This window comes from Typopeltis vanoorti, chromosome 1 (genome assembly GCF_054136105.1).
Source record: "Typopeltis vanoorti isolate ZY-2024b chromosome 1, IOZ_Tvanoo_1.0, whole genome shotgun sequence".
NCBI lineage: Eukaryota > Metazoa > Arthropoda > Arachnida > Uropygi > Thelyphonidae > Typopeltis > Typopeltis vanoorti.
This window is the reverse complement of record NC_143549.1, coordinates 54,794,047-54,817,866: the sequence shown is the minus strand read 5'-3', so window position 1 is coordinate 54,817,866 and position 23,820 is coordinate 54,794,047. Positions and strand designations below refer to the sequence as shown.

General features: G+C 33.8%; 1 protein-coding gene across 2 annotated transcripts in view; it reads left to right on the top strand.

Annotated features, from left to right (window-relative positions):
• Window positions 1-18,112, top strand: part of Ubc10 (ubiquitin conjugating enzyme 10) — a 114,175-nt gene extending 96,063 nt beyond the window's left edge. For both annotated transcript variants that reach the window (XM_090390459.1, XM_090390454.1), the window contains exon 4: window positions 15,619-18,112. In XM_090390459.1, the coding sequence (XP_090246585.1) occupies window positions 15,619-15,773 (155 nt within the window). In that variant the 3' untranslated portion in view covers window positions 15,774-18,112. The remainder of the gene's footprint in view (window positions 1-15,618) is intronic.
• Window positions 18,113-23,820: the final 5,708 nt, after the last annotated feature.

The window sequence follows — 23,820 nt, the reverse complement described above, 5'->3', positions numbered from 1 at the left end:
AGTAGTGAGTGCTTGGCCGAGTCATCAGTGATTCTATCTAGAATCTCCCAAATTTCTGGAATAACGTAGTCAGATAATTCAAATTTAAGTTGTAGAACTTTGTTTTGGGTGGATAGTTAATAAATCTTTTTTTTAGCCCTTTTTGCCCACGTATTCCGCTCCGGATATTTCATATGGCAAAACAATTTTTACCTTCAAAAAGAAGGCACAGCCATGGGCTCACCACTTTCTCCCCCAATAGCTAACTTTTATATGGAAGACTTTGAGCAACGTGCTCTAGAGACAGCATGTCTAAAGCCCAAAATTTGGCTCGGATACGTTGACGATATTTTCGCCATTTGGCCCCACGGCCGCAAAGCTCTAAATACATTCCTTAGCCACCTGAACAAACAACACAAACGTATCCAATTCACCATTGAAATGGAAAAAAACGACTCTTCCTTTCCTAGACACACTAGTCACACGTCTTTCCTCTGGCTGTCTCTCCTTCTCAGTTTACCGCAAACCTACACACACAGGCCAATACATACACAAAAATTCTTACCACCACCCAACAAAAAAATTAGGTGTCATAAGCACCCTTAAACACAGAGCCTTAACTATTTGTTCAAATGAACAGGCTCTAAACCAAGAATACAAAATCATCAACCAAACATTTATCAAAAATGGATACAATAAAAAAAACTATTCACAAGATCCTCCATAAAGATACCAGTAAGAACAAAAAAGATTTCAAGAATGCCATTGCCATTCCTTATGTTAGAGGCATTTCAGAAAAAATAGACAGAACACTTTGCAAATACAACATTAAAACCACCTTTAAACCCCCAAATAAGCTTAGACACCTACTCAGTTCCTCTAAAGATCCTCTTCCACACCTAGCACACCCAGGGGTATACAAAATACGCTGCACATGTAACATACCATACATAGGAGAAACAGGGCGAACTATCCCAATCAGACAAGACGAACACAAACGACACATTAAATACCTCCACTTCGGTAAAACAGGCCTTTCTGACCATGCACTCCAAACATACCATAGAATTGACTGGAAAAATACCAAGTCCCTACACCGCACCAAAACCTGGTTTGAGAAAAAATTTAAAGATGCTCAAACACAACCCAAATCTCAACAAAAATGATGGCCTCACCATTTCAAGAATGTGGAGGACCCATCTACAACCTGTATAACATCCTAAACTAGCATTAGAAAAATTCCCACTACAAGAAGACAACCTGGTGAAGTGTTTAGAACATTCAATAGCAACTGAAAGAAATCATTTTGTAACTATCCAGAATATTAATACATGAGGACTCTAACAGTTTATTGTAGTTGCATTTATCTATTTATAATATATATATATAATTTTTTTTTTTTTTTATATAATTTTATTTCTTTCTTTATTTATTTTTGTTTTTCCTTTCTATCACTATAGGTCAGGCTAGAAAAAAGATTTATTAACTACGTAGATTTAGTTTACTGATATAGAAAGTATGAGCATGTAGCTTGGTTCTGTATACAGTTGTATTCTTCCAATGATGACCTCGATATAGAGGTCGAAACGTCAAGTTTTATTTTATTTGTAATTAATAAAATAATCTGTTCAACACGTGTTTTTGAGTCCCTAAATCTACAAATATGATTGTTTCATATCTTATATAGGTTCCACTAATGAATAATTTTGCACATTACATTATTACACACAAAGTTCTTTTACGTGCACAAAAGAAACTAAAAGATTCGTATGTTACCAGGACCTTCCGACTTCGTAGGGTCTATCTCTCGATCCCTACAATTCTTTCTACAGCTCATTCCTTCTTCTTCCTCACAGTTGTCTTTCCGATGGGCCAGCCTGGAACTCACAATCATGAATTATCCTCTCTGATGTAGATGAATACAGCAGAGCTGTATTCGTCTACATCGGACGAATAGTTGGTTCACGTGGTCTATCATGACGGTCAGCTTGTGTTGATTTTTCCTGCTTTATTGACTAAATGCCTGCACTTGGCTCGCTACTCGGCTGCGTAACTGCATCTAGACATCGTTCTGTTGACCGCTCTCATGTATTCATCTCCAGGAATAACTCGAGCTGTGCCCCTTGAGTGACCTGCACCAAAGTTGAGAGAGAAGCAACCAAATGAAGAGTGCTAAGAGTAAGAGCTTAAGAGAGAGGCAGCTAGTAGTGTCGAGCTAGCCACCTCTCTCTTTTACGAGGGCTGTTCAATAAGTAATAAGACTAATTTTACTGTCGCGAAACCACTCATCAGAATATTAATTTCTGTGGAATAAAGAAATGTTGCTGTCTGTATTAATAAAAGAGGTTGGTAGATGGCGTATACGGGCTGATGTGCCAGAGCATCACGTGACTAAACGCAAGCTTGTTTCAGCACGCCTATGAGCCGCGTCCAGTCGTCGAAATGGAAGCATCCTTGGAACAGCGTCATGCGATTAAATTCTGTGTGCGTTTGCAAAAATCGGCATCGGACACTTTTAACATGGTATGCGAAGCTTTCCACGATGAAGCAATGTTGAGGGCAAGTATTTTTCGCTGGCATAAAACTTTTAAGGAAGGAAGGAAGGCAAAATGTGGAAGATCTTCAACGTCCATCACAGAGACAGTGATCAACACAGCAGCGATTATCATCAGGAAGGATCGCAGAATTACAGTATGCCAGCTGCATGTTGTCCAGAATATTTCTGTGGGAAGTGTTCACTCATCATGGCTGAACATTTTGGGACTGAAACATGTTTGCGCCCGATGGATTCCCAAACTCTTGACACCGGAGCAAATGCAGCATCGAGTAGATGTGTGCACAGAATGGAAAGAAAGACTGGAACAAGAAGGCAACGACTTCTTAAAACGCATCATTACAGCAGATGAAGTTGGTTGTATCACTCTGACCCTACAATGAAACAACAAAGCAGTGAATGGAAGCATCCGTCTTCGCCTACCCCCAAGAAAGCAAAAACTGTAAAATTGGCTGGTAAAGTTATGACTATAATGTTTTTTTGACTACGAAGGCATTGTTTACCAACATGCTGTAGAACCCAGGAATACTGTAAACGGCTCATACTATGCAGATATTTTACGGACAATGGTACAGCACGTCAAAAGGAAGCATCCATTGCTGAAGAATGGCTTCTTATTGCACCACGATAATGCACTGCCACATATTGCTGGTTGTGTAGTGGATGTTTTGCAGAAGAACAACATAGATATCCTACCACACACCCTCCATACAGTCCTGATCTCGCACTGTGCAATTTCTGGCTGTTTCCTCAGCTCAAGAAACCACTAAGAGGCCGCCATTTCGAAAGTAACAAAGCATGTGTAAAAGCTGCAGAGGCAGTTTTGAAAGAACTCTCAAAAAATGGACTTTCATATGTGTTTAAGAAGCGGGCGCAACGTTGAGACAAATGCATTGCGTCTCACAGTAGTTACTTCGAAAAAGACCATCTAAATGATGACGATTAATGGTAATGTTGGATCCTACTTCTAAATCTTTTCCTTGGATCTGACATGTTAATCACTATGATGTTCTTAAACAATTGATAAGTTGATTTCTAATTCAAATATAAAGAAAATTTATATTTAAAGACTGCGCCACTTTATATCTGAATTAGTTCAAGAATTGAAGATAAACCAACTCGCAACTATCCCTCCTTTTAGGTGTTAATATTATATATACTGGCTGAGAATATTTAACTTACTTAATTTACCCGCTTTTGTTCGAATATTTTATGAATGGTACAGTAAAAGAGATTCAGGCAAAATACAACTTTTGATTAACAAAAACAAACATTTAATTTTAAAATCACAAATTTTACACTTAACTTCAAATCGCTAATTAAGTTATTAGAAACACTTCAGCCTTCCTGGCAATACAGTCATGCAAACTCAGACAATGGTAATTCTGCTATCTCTACTTTACAGTCATCTCACAGTTCCTTAAATTCCAAATACAATAAAATCGCAGTAACACACCTCTTCACAAACAAACACTTTTAATTTTACACTTCGGCTAATTCTGCACAATAGTTACTGTTAGTATCAGGGAATTCCAAGATGAAACTCACACACTTCTCTGTATAGAAATATTAAGGTTGGAATAATCTTACCAATAATCTTTTCTTCTTCATTTACATATAAGTAAACACTTTTTATAACTGTAAACACTTTGAACAGTAAACAGCACTCATTAAAATAATTCTTCTAAGCAATAACTGAATTAATCATCGGTCACAATACACATAAACAAACATTGTTGCATAAAGTACTACCGATCACTCATGAAATAAAGCAATACAATAATTCCTTAACTTTAGGTTTTATATGCACAGTTGTTCATCCCTCCGGCATTCAATTAATTCTTTAAGCACTATACTTCTGAATACAACTATCGTTAAACTTCAATTTTCACAGCCTCTACTTCTCTATACTTCAAGGTTAAGTATGTCCTTGAAAGGTCGGCACTGAAACCAAATCTCAACTCAAGTATCTCTAGTCTATTTAATAGTCTCTCTACCTTTTTTTCATAGCTATAATTGTTGTTCTACAACTTATTAGCTAACCGCCTCTCGACTAGTAGACTTTATTTAGCTGCTTGAGTGACTTGCCGACTCGCTATTATCGCACTGTGATTTTCGAATGCCGAATACTCAGATTCCAACCTAATGCCAATCTCTCTCTTATAAATTTCTAATGCTCTCTCTTTTCCAGCATTTCTCGCTTTTTATATCCGTTTTTCCCGCCAAAATTCTTCTCGTGATCTCTTCAACTAATTCCTTTTTAGTAAACTTTCAGCTTTCTCCCCACGTTCTGTTCCAAAAACGTGCTCGTCACTTACATACATTTCCATGACAACCAAACAAAATATAATAAAATCGAGGTATTGCATAACGCTAAACTTCTACAACCAGGAACAAAATAAGAATATTTAGATTTCAATTAATGCGCAGTTAAATTATCAAATACAAGTTCTTATAATATTAACATAGTAATAATTAAAAAAGCTTAATATTTAATACAGTCTTATCACTATTAATACATATATCTTTGATTAAATAATTAGATATTAGACAAAATTAAAGTAGTTATATGAATATTAAATTGTAAAATAAGTTGTTTACATTAAATAATATTTACAAGTCTAGCCTTTGTGATGGAACATCATGTTGGATTCTGAATCAAATAATAATTACTCCAATCTCTATATATTCAGAATCCAACAGTAATCTGTTTTCTGTATAAATATAGTCTTATAACTTATTGAACAGCCTATGTATGTCGTACCTTGAGTGGCACTCCTACAGCGTCCTACCTTTCCGCTCGGCACTACTCCTTTGCACGGGGTTCCGGTCCTTCTCCTCGCGTCTCCCGGGAAACTCCTGCTTGCAACTTACTCCATGCATACGTGACTACCCTGGGGCATGTTACTAATCCGAATGTCTCGTTTGCGAACTTTGAACTCACTTTTACATACTAACATAATTCTCATCAATTTTTCTTCCATTGTTAAATTTACAAGAACAGGTAGTATTATCTTACATAGAACAGTCCAATATTAAAAGTGTTTATTTAAAAATTTTTCAAGCAATTAACATCTCTACTTATATACAAGGATTTCTCTCAGTGATTTGATGCTTGTTAAATCCTGAATGAGATATTTTGCAACGAAATCTCTTCAAGATTTAACAGAACTCAGGGAATTTGTGACCTATAATAATTTGAATATCACCAACAACTTCTTTAAACATAAAGATATACATAAATATACATGGGAAGCCAGAGGATATAAAAGCATCATTGACTATATAATAGTGGGTGAAAAACTAAAGAAGTTGGTAAGAAATTACAGAGTATACAGAGGATGCAATATTGACTCAGACCACCATTTATTAATCAGTATTATTAAGATCCCAAACCAGAGACATAGAAACAATACAAGAACACAAAAATAAAAGCAGGAGCAATTTAAGATAGAACTGTTACAGCAAAATAGTATCAGAGAACTATATCAAAGAATACTTACAAATCATACAAAGAAAATAAATGAAGATACAGATATAGAAAATGAATGTCAAAACATTAAACAAATAGTAAAACAAGCTGCATATAAACAAAACTGCAAAGAAAAGGGAAAGGACTAAGAACCTGGAACCCAGAAATAGAATCAGTTAGCTTTGAACTGTAGCTACAGTTCATAGCTAACTGATTTTATAATAGTCGTTGTATAGTGATACGATGTTTCTTATAGTGTTTACTTGCTTTCTATGTTCCCACGCCTGAAGAAGTCAGACAATCCGATGAAACATGTTGCGTTTTGAGTAAATTTAATTGTTATTCTAGTCTCAGTTATAATCAGTGTGTGTATATATATATGTATATATATGGAAAAAATTTCAACAGAATGAAGGAAAAACAAAATCATAGGAAATAAACAATTAACCAGCCTTTTGTATGCTGAGAATAGTTATTTTTTGCTGAAAATGAAAACCAATTACAGAAAAATCTACACATATTGAACAAAACAACAGAGCAATAAGACATGAAGATCTTAATAAATATAACAATCAATAGCATTTCAAGGTAAAGAAATTAAAAGATGCAAACTAGTCATTCACAACCAAATAATAGAACAAGAGAACAAATTCAAATATCTAGGAAATTACATAAGCCCCAATGGAGAAATTGACATTGCATATAAAAAAAGCAAAAATTCCTAGCAGTCATTGGAACTTTAAACAGACACTTCAATAAACAGATGGCTAGAACAACCCAAATCAAACTATATGAAATAATAGCCAAACCAATTCTGAAATATGGCAGTGAAACATGGATTTGGGGAGAATGAGATAAAGGACAAGTGAAAGCTGAAGAAATTACATTCCTAAGACTACTCGCAGACTATAAAAGAATGGAAAAGATATGAAACGAAGAAATAAGAAAACAGTTATCCATAATTAACATAACAGATGACATCACAAACTATAGAAAGAACTAGAAAAACATATAGAAAGAATGAATGAGTACAGATTGTCAAATATTACCTGGAAATATAAACCAAAGGTAATCCGATCAAGAAAAAGACCCAGGAGGAGATGGGCTGAAGACTTTAAACCTTTGAAAACGTTACAGGCAAAATAATTGCCTAATACTTGAAAGCCAGAAAGAAGATACTTTTTTGAAGTAAGTCATAATTGCTTATTTTCATACCAGATATATTACAACAGCTATTCATTTTAGTTAGAAAATCTTAAAGACTTGTACTGGATTTATTTAAAAGTATAACATCATCTGCATAAGTAAAGAACTGAGATTAACATCTCCAATTTTTATATCAGGTTTAATGCTGCTTTCCTTCATAATGTGATCCACATAGATAATGTACATCCTTCTCTGACACCAGATTTAACATCAAACCATCTTCCTGTACTTCAGTTCTAACTGTTGGCTTACAACTCAAATAAAGACTAAGTATTGCTTGATATAATGCCCCATTTATACAACTGTATCATTTTGTATCCAATATACCTTTTCCAGATCTACAAAACTTAAATATAGATCTTTGTTATATTTCCATGATTTTTCAACTGTTTGTAAAGTGAAAATCTGATCCTCACAGCCCCTATTTGGCCTGAATCTAGCTTGTTCTTCACAAAGCTTCCCTTTCACAATTCTTCTCAAATGTTTCTCAAGTATACTTGCATAAATCTTACCAGGACCACTCAGTAGGGAAATACCTCTGTAATTCTCACATTCAGTTTAATTTTCCTTTTCATATATGAGTAGTATGAGAGCTCTAATCCAGTCATCTGGAAATCACCCCCCCCACACACACACACACACTGTCCTGGCCTTCTGAACTATGCAATTCAGCCACTGTAAGACTTTATACCTCCATACTTGAGCATTTCTGGTCATATATCATCTACTCCAGCTGCCTTTCCACATTTCAGGCTTTGATGGCTTTTACTATAAGTATGTATTCCTGATTGCATGCCTGTTGAGTGTTTCTTACCACTGTACTGTCACTTCTTGTTTCATTTAGCAATTTTTCGAAGTAATTACTCTATACCTCAAGGATATCTTTTTCTCCAGTTTTCATGTCACCTTTATCATCTCTAATTCTTTTTATGGCACTCTTTCCTCCTTTTCTGAGCTTCTTCAATAACCTCCAGAATATCTTGCCACCTTCCTGATATTTATTTTCTATATTCTTACCAAAGTCTGTCTATGACTTTTGTTTCGCTTTCTTGCAATTAGCTGTATTCTCTAAGAGCATGAGCTGACTTATTTGCCAGGAATTTTCAATATGCTTTCTTCTTTTCCTTCACTGCCTCTTTAACTTCCTGTGTCCATCATGGAATTCAGATTTTTCTATCCTTGCAGACAACCTCACCACATCTCTCAATCAATCAATCAATGTTTTCCTCAAGGCTTGCCACTGAATCTCTAAGGTTTGATTTTTATTCTCAAACTTTCATTTTTTCTTAAATAACGTTTGTGTATTTTAATCTACATTTCACATCTGAGAACTGCTCAACTTTTATTTGCTTTAAAACTTTCTTACATGTTCTTCTTTTCAATATGAAATTCAATTTTATCCTGCTCAAGACTAAATGGGGATCACTTCCAATTTCAAATCCTCTGTACACTCTAGTGTCCTGCAGTGAGAAAACATTACTATCAACAATAACAGTCAAGAAGACTTTTCTGAATCCTTGCCTCTTCTCTCATTGTGAATTTGTGTACATTTTTATGTTGGAACATTGTATTAGTAATAACCAGTCCATGTCCTGAGCAGAAATTCGGTTATTTGCCATTATTATTAGCTTTGCTCCATTCTCCAAATATTCCCAAAATATTTTTCTATGTCTGACAATCCTATCCTACTCTAGTTAGATCCTCTACAAGGACCAATCTTTCCTTTTTCTTTGTGTCAGTTGTTTTCTCTAAAGCTTTAAAATATTACTCCACTTCTTAGTAGAACCTTCTTGCACAAATAAGTCTTGTTGTCCAGTTTTCCATTCTGATATTTGCCTACATCACCCGACCTTATATTGCTTGCCATCCCAGATTAGCCTCATATCAACTGACTGCACCTCTATTATGTTGATTGTACCAATCTTGAACTCTGATATTGAGTTGGGATGTGTTTCAGGAGTTGTTCGAGTAGCTGACTTTTTGCTGTTTGCCATCTCGTTTTCACCAATGTGTGTGGGGGGGGGAGTAACCAGGCAATACCTGAGCTGGCATAAAATTCTGTTGTGTTGTACAATCATTTTACATTATAGTTTAAGTCAAATGGAAACGTGTTTCATCCCAAAACAACCCGACCAAACATGCATATATATATATATATATATATATATATATATAATTTGCAGGTATAACTACCCTTGGTAATCTTAGGTTTCTACGAAGCATTTACTGGGCTGTGATGCAATTGAGTCTATCACTCAATTGAAGATTGAGTGATAGACTCAATGTGATATTGAAGATACACTTCAGTGATATTGAAGATACACCTAAACCTCTTTTTATGTGAATTTTTTTTATGCAAATTGGGATATCAAAAATAATTTTTTTTTTACGCGATGTTTATTCACTTTTACGCAACCAACCTAAAGTCTAAGTTAGGAAAAAATCCATAATTTAAGAAAATTCTTAGAATTTTGTAGAATTGCATTCTCGTTTCAATTAAGAAAATTCTAAATTCCCCGAATTACATAACTGACTGCACATGAACAAAAAAAAAAAACAGCAGTTGTTTGCTGTTTGAATTTGGTTTCTCGTATCAACTTAGAAAATTCTTATGAATTTCATTTATTGGGAATTCCCTGAATTACATTGACTGTGCATAAACAAAACAAAAAAAAAAAAAAAAATATCTGTTCTTAGTGGTTTGAATTTGATGTTTGAGTACACAACAGTTCCACATGTTTTGCATTTTTTAAGTGAAATCAAAATAAAAATCGCATTATCAAATTAATAATTTTGCCAAGAAATAATAAATGGTAAGCTATATGTAATTTTCAAACTTTCGTTTCATTAACCGAAGATTTTAATCCAGCCCTCACGTGATGTTGCCAATAACCAAAAAAAAAAAAAGCAAAGCCGTTTCCTTGGATATAAAAATTCAAATTTTAGATAATCTTCAAACTGGGGAAGGTGCGACGGCTGTGGTTAAACATTTTGGAGTCCGTGAATCAACTGTCAGATCTATAAAGAAAAATGAAGAGGCTATTAGAAAAGCGGTATGTTCTGGTACAAAATCTAGTGCAAAATTATCATCATACACAAGAGATGTTGTTCTGGAAAAGGCCGAAAAAGCTTTAACGATGTGGATAGAAGATAATGTACAAAAAAGAATGCCAGTTGATGGAAATTCCATCGAGCAGCCAGCATTGAGATTTTATGAACAGATTAAGAATCTGCAGCCAGATACTTAATTTCAATCGAGGAAAAAATATGAATTTAATGCAGGCAATGATTGGCTGGCTAAGTTTATTAAAAGACATGCTCTTCATAATATAAAAATTAAAGGCTTCTGCTGATGAAACAGCTGCTAAAGCATTTCAACAAAAACTTACTAAAATAATTGAAGATAGAGGTTACGCTCGTGAACAAGTTTGGAATATGGATGAAATCCGGCCTTTTCTAGAAAAAAAATGCCAAACAGAACTTGTGTATCAAAAATGCAAAAAACTGTTGGTGGGTTCAAAGCACCAAAGGATCACATAATACTCCTATTTTGTTCGAATGTTTTAGGAGATCGGATGTTAAAACCACTGCTCATAAATCGATCATCAAGACCACAGCCAATGAAAGGTGTAGATTTTCAAAAATTGCCAGTTCATTGGATGGCCAACAAAAAAGCTTGGGTGACCATTGATATTTTCACTGAGTGGTTCTACAAACATTTTGTGCTAGAAGTTAGATGCTATTTGAATGACAAGGGTCTCGAATTTAAAAAATGCTTTTGATTCTTGATAATGCACCTGGTCATCCTGCCATAGAACACCCAAATGTGCAATTTTGTTTTCTGTCGCCCAATACCACATCATTGCTACAACCTCTAGATCAGGGTATAATTGCGACTTTTGAAATATATTATGTCAGACGAACATTTCAGTACGTTTTGAACAAGCTAAATGATGATGAAACACTGTCAGTTATGGACGTGTGGAAAAAATTTTCAATTATGGATTGTATTGATCAGGTTCGATTATCGTTATCTGAATTGAGACCAGAAACTATGAATTCATGCTGGAAAGCTATTTGGCCCTCAAGTGTTGAAGAGAATGTTCCTGTTCCCTTCAATCATACTGCAGAATTCCCCAATATAATAAGTTAGGCATGTGAAATTGGTGGAGAACGATTCGATGATCTTACGTCGGCAGATATCGAAGAATTGTTAATTGATAAACCTCTTAGCAAAGATGAAACAGTGGAGATTGTTTCTGAGACTCCTGAAAGCGAAGAAGTTAATGATAATGATCAAGATAATCCTACTTTTACTGCTGATATAATTAAAGAAGGTCTTAAACTGGCCAGTAATTTGGGAATTATTTTGCCCGACATGATCCAAATGAAGAATGTGCTGGGGAGTTTTCACGTGAGCTTTAGTTTTTAATTTCCTCATACAGAGAATTATATCGCAACTTATCTAAAGCATCAACACAGTGATTTATAACTGAGTTCATGCCTAAAACTGCTGAAACAACCAGTGGTACTTTTGTTCAAGACATGACAAGAAGAATTCCGCAAGTTGAGGCGGAAGTCGATGACGATAATACCATATCTAGTAGTTCTAGTGATATTACAGTCTCACGAAAACAAAAGCTTTTGTGTTTATTGTCAGATTGAGAAACTGATAGCGAATAACATAATTTTCTTATAGAATCCTTAGCAAACAACTGAATATGTTTTTTTTAAAGTTATTAAAATTCATTACATATATGTATGTGTGTTCTCCATGAAATGTAAATAAAAATCTTATGATCCTAATGAATTTAATGTGTTTTTTTTTTTTTTTTTCATTACTTTGCTTATATTTCATGTTTGGAACCAATCTTCACTTTTTCTATGGAGTCAGTAGTTCTTTTTACATGAATTCTATTTACGCATAATTTTAAGGAACATATCTGTCGCAAAAAAGAGGTTTAGGTATATATTAAATATGATTGCAGTAAAAATGCATGCAAAGTAAATTTTTAATTGTTTATTTAACACAGTGTACCAGTAACTTTTTTTTTTAACTTCCATCCACAAAAAAGGTTGTGAACCTATAGCAGTTTAGTACTGTTGGATGACTAGGTTTTTGTTTTCAACATGATCTTGAAATCCTGCTCTAGAGGCTAAACATGAAACGTCCAGCAAGTTCTCAGGATGGTCTCATGAAATAATCTTCCTTCTCTAAAAAGAGTTAATGAAGGTATCTGTTTCAGTCTGCTTGCCATGATGAGATTCAAACCTGCAGCCAACCAGGAATTCTATATGATATGTAATAGAAAAACATAACATTTATAATTGACCACTAGGACTTTTATAGATTAGTTTCTAGCCACCAACTAGAACTTTTTTTTTTTTTTTCAATTTATGATATATAGCTCAAAACAAGAAGTAGTGCTGAAGAGAGTAGTTTGTAAGTGTAAAAAAAAATCTAATTTATGGATGTCTTGATGTGAGTAACTTGTTTATTCATAGTCATCCTTGTAGTTTTGGCTACTTGCTGAGCAAGTAGCTAATGCCAGCTGGAAGAGATTTTTTTCTACTTGTTTAGTTGCATCAATTGTTTTTGTATGAATCTTTAGTTAGCCACTCAAAACCCAGATACCAGTGTTGTAAGTATTCCTAGTTTCTGCTCCCAATTAGGCTGTATTTCCCATGCAAATTTTTTTGCGCACGAAGTTGTCTTGACTTGGCTTGTGTCTAAAAAGATACCATTATCCTTAAACTGATGTAAATGTTGGCCTGGTTGGCTAAGTGGTTAGTGTGTGCACTCTCTCTAACACTGGTGCATATTCAAATCGCAGTATGGGCATGAATGTTTGTGAATATCTTTAGGTGGGAGGTGAATTTCATCTCCTGGTGTGAGACTGCCATCTGCTTATTGGAGCCTGAAATAACTGAAAGTTCAGTGTTTGGTCTTTAGAGCCGTTTCTGAATTATAAAAAATCAATACAAAAAAAAAAAAAAAAAAAAAGAAAGAAAGAAAAGGAAAACATCCTTACATCATCCTCAGCACTTATCTTGTGCTACCTTTCATTTCATGAGTGAGTTGTGGGGGGGAAACCCACACACACACACACATGGCTTGACAACTCTACTTTCCCATGGCAAATTGATTTGGCCTCCTGGTGAATGGCTACACACTGGACAAACTTTTTTATTTAGTAAAAAAATATTTTTTTAAAAAAAATATACATATTGTAAAGGGCCATTCTAGTAACAGAACTTAATACAACAAATTAAATTTCCCCCCAAAATATCAAAGTTGTTTTTAATGCTCTTTCTTGGAATGGTTCTCTCACAAAGGAAATATTATCCAAACAGTATAGCACCATTGACATTTCATTAAAATACTGGTGGAGAGGTGGGGGGGGGGGGGAGACTTGGGCGAGTACATTTTTTGTGTGGTATGTAGGATCTTGCATAATTTGTCAAGGTGTGACAGGATGATTGACAACAGATCAGCTATGGTGTGACAGTTCATTAGAACATGGTTCACATCATTAATCCACTTCAGAGGCAGATCATATTACATTTTGACAAATGTAATATGATCTATCCTAACTGGTACATAAATAGATTGGCAAAGAGAAGAGACAGGGAGAAACCACAGCAAGGAGAAAAAGTAGAATTCGAACTTTACTGTGTAAAAAGCCAATGAATTCAGCCAGTAATTAAATGGTTTGAGTGTGTGTATTGGGGGGAAGGGGGTTGTGAAAAGTGTTTCCTCCATAGTGAAATGGGATTTGACATTCAGAGAACCAAGGTTGTAGTATCCATGAAAGCATCTTCCATCCTCTCTTTGATAATTTGCAAGAGTTCTTGATACATAATGACACATTCCCACACATTTTAGGATAGTTGCTCGGGTGTTTGGAAAGAGCATAAGTTGCTTGCCAAGCCCTTCAACAGCTGGATGGAACAGTGCACCATTATGTATCTTAGGTAATTTTTTTAATGTAGCTGGCTGCATTGACTTGGGTTTGTCTGTTAGTTGTTGCATGCAGATAGTGTTATTTATTATCTCATTCATCCTTAGATATGCATTCTGATGTATTAGATTGGGATGACATTGCTCTTGTTCCTGTTAATGTGATATTTCATTATCTTCTGCCTAAGGCAAGTTAAAGCTACCACAAAGAGCTAATGCAATTTCTTTTAATCTGCAGCCAAATTGAGGCTCTTCACTTGTACTCCCTCAATTTTAAGAATTGTCAGAATAATATCAGTAAACTTTCTCTACATGTGCCCATTCTGTTGTAACTTTCTTTTGATTCTTGTTGTTATTGAAATATGGAATTTCATGTTTTGGACTATGTGCTGACAGGAGTGCAGCCGTTTGGATACAAACCTTCTTGCCCTGTAGCATTTCCAAAGTTAACAACTTTGGTATGAGAACTTGCCTTAAGTGTCTTTTAAGACTGCTGAGAAATATCTTTTTGCAAGTGAAAAGACAGCTTTGGTAAGTAAGTTCATATTGATAATTTGTTGATTGGTTTTTGTTTCTCTAAGCAAAACAGATTGTCTTTTTGTCTAGAAGAGCTCCACTTGCAACTTAAGGGTAGCACAATAAATCAGTTGTGCATTTCTCTCAAACCTAGCACATCAAAACTTGTGCACATTCCCCTAAAGCATCTAGTTGATCCACCTGAAAGCATGTTTCTTTTTTTTTTTTTTTTTTATATATAAAACAGTTGTAATAAATGTTGATCGTGTGTACATGCACACAAGATTTCATTGAAAACTAGGTATTCTCCCTATTGAGCAGATCTCATAACTAAGCATACAACTCTGACATATGACTCTTTTCAGTGATAGGTTCTCAGATATAGATGACATTCTTATGGAATTTCAACCATCTAAACTGTTTGATTTGAAAAACAATGAAGCAGTACCTTTTCTTGATTATGCATGTGTCAAATTAATTTCAGAAAATTCACACCAATATTTGCATGCAAAATCCAACTACCCTTATGTGCAAAAACTGGGAATACTTAAAACATTTAAAACAAGTTGAGACTGTCATCTAAAATTCTCTTTAAAATCTTGTTGCTACATTGTACTCTTTCTTGTGAAATGGCTTTTTTTTAATACTTGTTTGCTTATCAACAATGGTCCATGCCTCATTTGTTGAGAATCTAGTGCTGCCTAAGAGGTTTACTGTTGAAGGCAGCATTTACTTTACCTTCTGTTTATTAATCTAACTAAATACTGATACAGTGATATATGTGCAAAAATGTTTTATATAAATAAGCAGATAATTTAAAGTTTTATTTGAATGAAAACTTATCACCTTTTTGGCCAAAATTTCCAACTCTTTTCTTAATGATAGTCATAACAGATGCTATTAATAATGTTTACATTTTCTTTCTTTTAGTAATTCAAGCACTAGTGGCATTAGTAAATGATCCTGAACCTGAACATCCACTCAGAGCAGATTTAGCTGAAGAATACTCAAAGGATAGAAAAAAATTTCTGAAAAATGCTGAGGAGTTCACTAAAAAGTTTTCTGAGAAACGGCCTCCTGATTAAACTTCAAAAGTTTTTCTTGAGTAGAACCAGTCCCCACCTTCTGAATTGTGTTAAAGACACTTGCACTGAATCAAGATTTGGGGCGAATCTTGAATTTAGTTAATTTTTATTTTACACAGTTCATCAAATACAAATGTTTAGGGAAACTGCAGAAAAAAAAAAAATATTGATCTGCTATTCTCTAACTGTCTAATTTCTTTTTCTTTTTTTAAGAATGAGTTTAATTTATTTTTATAAGATAATTCAGAGAACCCAATTTAGACAATAGTTAACTAGTAATTGGATATTCTGCTAGCATCTGGCCTCTCCTATGAAATTGTAAATATAATAGCCAATTGTCAGAGAGTATGAAATGGCAGCAAACTAATTTTTGAAATAAATAGTTTGAACTTCTGACGAATGTTTCTACTGTATGGCTGTGTAAGTATTCTAGAAATTAAGTGTTAAAGAAAATTTTAGACTTTTAACCTCTTACATATGCATATGTTGGATATTGTCACTGAAAATTATTCATTCCCTTTTATTTCATATACTAATTTCTAGTGAAAATGTACATTAATAAATAGTTAAGTGGATTTGCCTAAATGTTTTTTTTTTTTTTTTTTTTTCCCTCTCTCAATTATAGAAGTAGTTTATCTTACTGCATGTATATAAACTGTGTTCTTTCTTCAGTCATTTTGTGTTTCAGAAACTCTGAATGCACCATTCTTACCCAAGTAATTTCACAAAGCAGACTTGATAATTTCTAAATATTTAGACATTTAATCATTTTAGCTTCTTTCTCCTCCCTTGGTATTTAGATCATTTTATTAAATATTGTAGTAATTATTTTTATATGAACGTAGATGATTTAAAATAGTATTAAAAATGCTTGTTAGTTTGGTTGGGTTGCTAGAATATTTTTGAGTATTTTTATTATTAATCCAAAATTTTGATGGAGTATGAAATTACTTTGAGTAATGTTATATTTTGTTCAGAGAAATAATGTACATGTGTAGATACAAAACCTATCTCTGTTCCTGCTGCTAATGAATCATTAACATTAATATTTACAAAAATTATCCCACAGAGTGAATTTCAATAAGAACTTGTTTTTAAACATTTGAAGAGCAGCGTCAACTAATATATAAATTTAACAATCTCAATTTTAATTTAGTGTGCATTTCTAGCTGGCAGCAAGAATTCTTCAAATTCATTTCACTTCTCAGTAATAACTTGTGATTATACCTATGTGTATTTTCTATTCATTGTAACTTGCCACACTCATTTTTAATGGCTTGCTGGTTTTCTTAATTCACCCCCCCCCCCCCATAAAAGTAAGTTATACTTTTGTACATGTATATATTCTACAACTAATACATTGACTATTTAAGTGATATTTAAATAGATGATTAATAAGGTTTTTGAATGACAAGTGAAAATCCACCATTTCTCCCTAAATCGACATGTAGGTACTTTGGTCCTTCAGCCAGGGAATGTTAGTACATCAGAAGAGGTGTGTCTAACTGACCATACTATAGTGAATCAGAGCTTTCTTTAAAGCACTGATAAGAGCCTTTGGTATTCAAATTTCTCATTGTAATATTGAGGGTAATGAGAATTTTGATTGTGTCTAACTTAAGAATATGCATGAAACTAACATTTGTAAATCACTTAATTTTTTTTTATATTAATTTCGAAATTGCTTCTCAGATATCTGTAAAAAGTATACTTTCTGAATGAAAAACATTTTGTAGCACATAAACTGCACATTTACCAAAAATAATACCACACACTTAACTCATTTGATAACCATTTTATTACCCCTGTAAACTGATTCAAGTTATGAAATTCTGAAACAATTTTTGATACAAAATACTTTTTAATAACTGATATTGTCACTACTTTTTGAATGTTAAATACAGAAGTTTATACTATAAAATTCAACTTAAGGAGTATATTAACTGGGTTTGAATTCAGCTGTTTGTGATTAACATTATCTTTTGATTTGTTATCAATTTTTTGATTATTTCAGCTTTTAAGTCATTCTCATATTTTGTGATGCGTAATTTTTAATGGAGGATTTTTTGGAGGGAGCGGGATGTGGGATTTGGAGGGATGAGATGGCTAATTGCATTTCATGTGGAACAAATTTAAAATGTTCATTTTTGCATTGGAACATTGTAGTGAGAATTTCAGAAGTAATTTCTATATTCTGCTCTCTATATATATGATCATACCAGGTCTATTTTGTTTCTTTCATTTGTAACTGCAGTGATTGACATCCTTTCTTGTACCTGTCTTAAAGGACATTTCAGAACTGTTATGATCTGGTATACAATAAAATAGTTTAAACTGTGCTTTGTTACATTCTTGAAAAATCTGTACTTAAATGGATATGTAACGATTCACAAGCAGTATTTTAGCTTAAAAAGGAAAATTAATTTTAAAAAACAAATTTTTTTTAAGGTATTGAATTTATATTATTTCTTCTCTAAATTAATGTAGAGCTGCTATTATTGGTTGGACTTCGAAAGCATGCTTTATCTCTTTAAAGGCTTGTATTTGTCAAAATTAAGATCATTAGCTTATGAATGTAAATATAGATAAAACTTTAATTTGATGTTTTATATAATTATGCAAATATCATTGCACAGAAAAGTAATCTTAAAAATTGCTACAAGAAATTTTTGTCTAGTTCACTTTCTAGACTCCGGGATAGTGCAGCCCTGCTGGAGAACAGTATAATTAACAGATATGTACTGTTCTTTGTAGCCTTAATCGCTTGGACTGAAATTCCCTTTAAACACAAACAGTTGTAGCTTGCATCACAGGAGCTATCGCATAGCTTGTGCAAGCAATACCAGTAGTCAGCAGTTCCTTGTTTGGTTTGCAAACTTCTTGTGATTAATGTTTAAATTACATGTTTGTTTGTTTTTTAAATTTGAAGACAAAAAAATGAAGTATTGTCTTTGGTTATTATGGTAATGAAAAAGCTTTATGCTTGGGAAGCATAAAAACTAAGATGGAATAGGAGGTATTCCTAAATCCTTGAAATTTAGGAATTTAATCTAGAGAAAAAATTTACTCTAGAATTCTAAACACTTTTTTGAAAAGCCAAATTGGGTGTAATAAGTTAAAACAATGTCAAGGTGATAAGCAGTTTAATGCTTAAATTCGAAAAAATTAGCTAGGTATGCATTTTTAATATTTAGGTTAAACGTTTGATTCATCTGGCACTTGGCCTTTCTTAGAACTCTAGTTTTTTGAATAAATATGGTGTCAAAATAAGTCATTTATGGTATTATCAAATTAAATTTCTGCTGTATATCCTCAAGGAATTCAAGTATTAGAGGCTAACAATGAAGATTTCATGACTGGTTTCTCATTAATTTTCAAATGGTCTATTGTTAGTCATTTATTTAATCAGCTCTTATTGCTCTTCTAAAGCACTCTGACATCAATTAACCTATCTGTCCATGTTCATCCCTGGTCATCTTTGTTTCAAATGTTTTTCTCCTTACTCTTTCATCTCTTCTGTTTAAGTGACTGTGTCCTCTTAATTTGACCGGGAAAGAAAACTCCTTAAAATTTATTTAAGACATTGTCATTTGCAGAATAAAAAGATAAGCTAAGTCTAACATCTGTTTGAATATTTAACTTAATACCACTTTCCTCTGATCTGTATAATAGAGGTAGTTCATTACTGATGGTATAGTATAGGACAGTGATGGCGAACCTTTTTACTCAGGTGTGTCAAACATCTTTTTTTTTTTAAATATTGACGTTGATGTGCCACTTGCATACATGCATTATAAATTTAACTACATAATCATAGATGGTGACTTATACATATCATATTAGGCTATTTATTTAATAGGACATTGATATAAAATCTATGAATTCATATACAATCAATTTAATAAAGTGAAATTACAAACTTACATTACATTTAATGACTTTTCTGTTGCCGAGTACTGGAAGAAAGTTGCTTTATAGAAGGGCTATAGTGTGTACATTTTAATGCTGCACAGGCAGCTCTCATATCATTGCTCAATCTATTTCTCCCTTTCGATTTGATATTATTAAGGCAGAAAATAGAGTTTCACAAGAGTATGTGGAAGAGAAAATTGCTAGAAGAGCTTTAGCTCTCCAACTACAAAATAAAATAGAAATAGGCTAACTATAAAATATAATTCTTTCAATGAACCAAAACCTACCTTCGCCTTAACTGAGAGCAATCTTAACGATTTATCGCAGTTTTTTCATCAGAATACCAATATTTTTCAACATCCAAGGTGTGTCAGTGCTGACATGCATGTCATAGGTTTGCCATCACTGGTATAGGATTACAACTACCAGTGTTAATTAATAAGCTAATGATTGCGAATGTTGATCAGCACTGCATGTTTATTAATACAGGTTTAATGGTTATCAGCTGTTCAGGTGAAGTAATGTCTTGAGCAGTCCAGGACATTGGATTTCTGGACATGTAGTTATTATCAAACAGGAAGTGAGGTAGCATTAGATGGAATGGTAGCAATAAAGTTAACTTCATCCCACCATAGAATGGCAAGATCAGTGGTTAAAGCATTATGATACCATTGTTTTGTGAAACACATCAAATTTGTACCTCTAATTTAGAGGAACTTTGACAAATATGCTTTTCAGATACTATTTATGATTAATGATAATTAGAACAAAATGGGATGTGGAAATATAGTTGAGGCCTAATAAGGTCTGTTTTCTGGTGGAAGAAATGAAAAAAAATAGGTTTCAGGCATTGCGATGACACTACAATTGACATACTTCTAATTAATGCAATAATCAGTGTAAACTATAATTATAATGTTATAATCAATTATATATTTAAAAAATGTTCATGTTACCAATTTCGGCAGAAACTCAATTTTGGTAGTTGCTTATCAGAGGGATTTTTGTTTTTAAGACGATTCTTGTCAGTCAATCTTTGCTCGCACAAGTTAGATTTTCCTGTCAGGAACCTGTTTAATCTTCAACTCAGAAAAGGAGTCTTTTGAGTTGCAGAGAATGTACACTATTTCAGATAATAATATATACCAGCTAGAATTTGTCATGAGATGGCAGTAGTGCTCTGCTGTAATGACTAGGGATTAAGATTTAGTTGCCTTCTGCATTTCAAAGAGGACTAGAGTAGTTCAATCTTTTTATTCCTTTAAAGTGTTTATTCCTCATAGGAAATAAAAGATTTTCTTTTACATACAACTAATAATTACAAATAAAGGGCCAATTAAAAATGCTTCTAGCGCTTCTCACAGGCCAGTAAAACTTGACCAGCTGTAAAATTTTATAAAGGCATTGCAAGATAATACTAAATTTCACAAAAATGTTATATACTTAAATTATTTTATGTTAACAATAGATAAGTATTAATTTGTAGTATTTTGAGTATAACAGTCAATATAATCATATTAATAGCAGTTTGGAAATACAACTAACTTTAGGCTGATAAATTCTAGCAACGTGAACTTGTTAGGCATATTGAACTTAGAAATGAAGTTAGAATTATTTTATGTAACCTACTTTTGAACATTGCATAATGGGGGGAAAACAATCTTAAGGAACAAGTGCAAGTTGTTTAAAACGTGGATAAAATGGAGCGACTGACTTGTGTTGCAAAGAGAATCATTGGTGAGTGGAAATCAGACTACTATTAACTGGAGACTTCCCACTTAGAGATCTTTTGAATATCTTATGTAAAGAAGGCAGGAACAGGGTGTAATAATATGACTGGTGATTGAGATATTGGCACAAGACATCAATAAAGAAATGGAGCATAAAATCAGTAGTAATATCATGAAGAAAAGTAGATCTTGATTTGTTATCAAACTACCAGGACTGTATCCGCTTGTACATAACTTGTTCACGACTTACGTTCCTGGTGGGATTCTGTTTATACACACACTTCTTTGGTTTCCTGCTCTCCTAACAAGCATGCTAGCTTGTGGTCCCGTTTCTAATATTTTTTAACCTACACTTTTACCTGGGAAGTTAGTGGGGGGGACTGTTTAATATCAGAAAAACTTAAATATTAATGATAAGTGGGAAATGCTTTTGGAAATATGCTTTTCAGCTGCCGACAGCTTTATATCTCAATCTCAAAGCGAAATGGAGAAATACCAAATTGATTGTTAGCCTATATATATATAAATTCATATGAGACATCACTAAATTATAATATTTGCAAAAATGTCATTAAATGGGAGGAAGGTTGTAGTGCAAATTGCATTGTCCCTTTAGTGCACAGCTTGTGGAATAGTAAACCAAGCAGCATGGCAAAACTTTCTTTGCATTTACTTTATTATATTATAAAAAAAAAAAAAGTTACTCCAGAACCTTTATTATATGTTGAGACCATGAACGAGAGGTTGGTTGATCAACGATTGGTCTTTTAACCTCCAATTCTAGACGATCTGCTGTTAGTGGTACTGCTTATCAGCGTGAGAATGTTTGTGAAAAGGATAGATGGAAGTTTTTATTTCTCCCACTTGGTTAGAGTATAATAAATTTAGTTTAATCCTTTATCCAAGTGTAAGCAAACAAAGTTTGCACCTGAAGTATCTTCAGGACTGAGGCAACTCATGGTAAAAGTGGACCAAGCTCTCATCACTTAGCAAATGACGTTTGCTAAGCGCTCGCCCTTGCTCCACCACAGCATGAAGACAGATTTTTGGTTATAACTGCAAACAGTCAATGCACCATGGGAGGTCAGTTTGCAAGTTGAATCCACTCAATTACAAAAAAAAAATCATCCAAACACAATTTGCTTAGCATAGCCTTCTATCCTGTTGAGTGCTACCACGTGAGCGCTTTGCGCGCGATTCAAAAATTTGAATGTGACCCTGCTTTCTACTCGAAGATTTCGTGGCATAGCATTGCATTATGGGAGATACTAAGAGGAGGAGTGATGAGAGCTTGGTCCAACTTTCTTCAGGACGAATTGCCTCAGTCCTGAAGATAATACTTCAGGTGCAAACTTTGTTTGGTTACACTTGGATAAAGGATTAAACTAAATTTATTATGAAAAGGATAAAATCATTGTGTAGGGAAGCATTATACTTAATGGAGGTTACAAGTGCTGGAAAAAGGAACTATGACAACATTTCTGAAGATTACAACAGCAAATTCAGATTTTCGAATCGCGTGCAAAGCGATAATGTCATAGCACTCAACAGGATAGAAGGCTCTGCTAAGCAAATTGTGTTTGAAGGAAGATTTTTTTCGTGATTAGATCTTGGTATCTCGCATAGCGTTGAATCCAGGCCCTGGACAGCATTTCAAATCAATGGAATGTGTTCCAGACGTTTGCCAAGAGCAAACGCCTACTCTTGCCCTACCACAGCATGAAGACAGATTTTCGGTTATAACAGCAAAGAATCTGCACCACGGGAGGTCAATTTGCAAGTCGACTCCATTCAATCAGGTATGCAGATATCAAGAAATTATGGTAGATCTATACGCCTGGAGTCGCTTCCGTGTATCTATATTATATATCGCACGTTTTTTTTTTTTTTCATGCTGTTGTATCCATAAAAATTGGATAACACCAATGGGCTAATAAACTATACAGGAAAACCTCACTTAACGCGATTAATCCAATTAATGACGATCGCTTTATCAAGATTTTGGCAGACTTCGAAGATTCGTTCCATATCAGAAGCGAACAAAATTTCCTTAACATGCTCAATGTGATTGAAAACTAAAGTTCAAGAAGTTAACTGCAAAAGAACGTGAAAGCTCAAGTTCTCTTGTTCGCGTTCCCCATCTTCATATGCATGCTGTTCTAGCTGAAGATCATTCTCGCTTAACTGTTTTGAATGTCATACTTAAATTATATGTACAGTCGGATCTCTTTTTATGCAATAGATACGACGTTCCACAGAAAACCACACAAAAAATTGCACAAAATACTTTCCATAATTTTTTTTTTTTGCATTTTGTCATCAGAATTATCATTGCTATTAGCAATATTCGGCGACGTTTGCGAACTGGTGCAAAATCACTTTCTTCATCAGAAGAGATAGTCAGC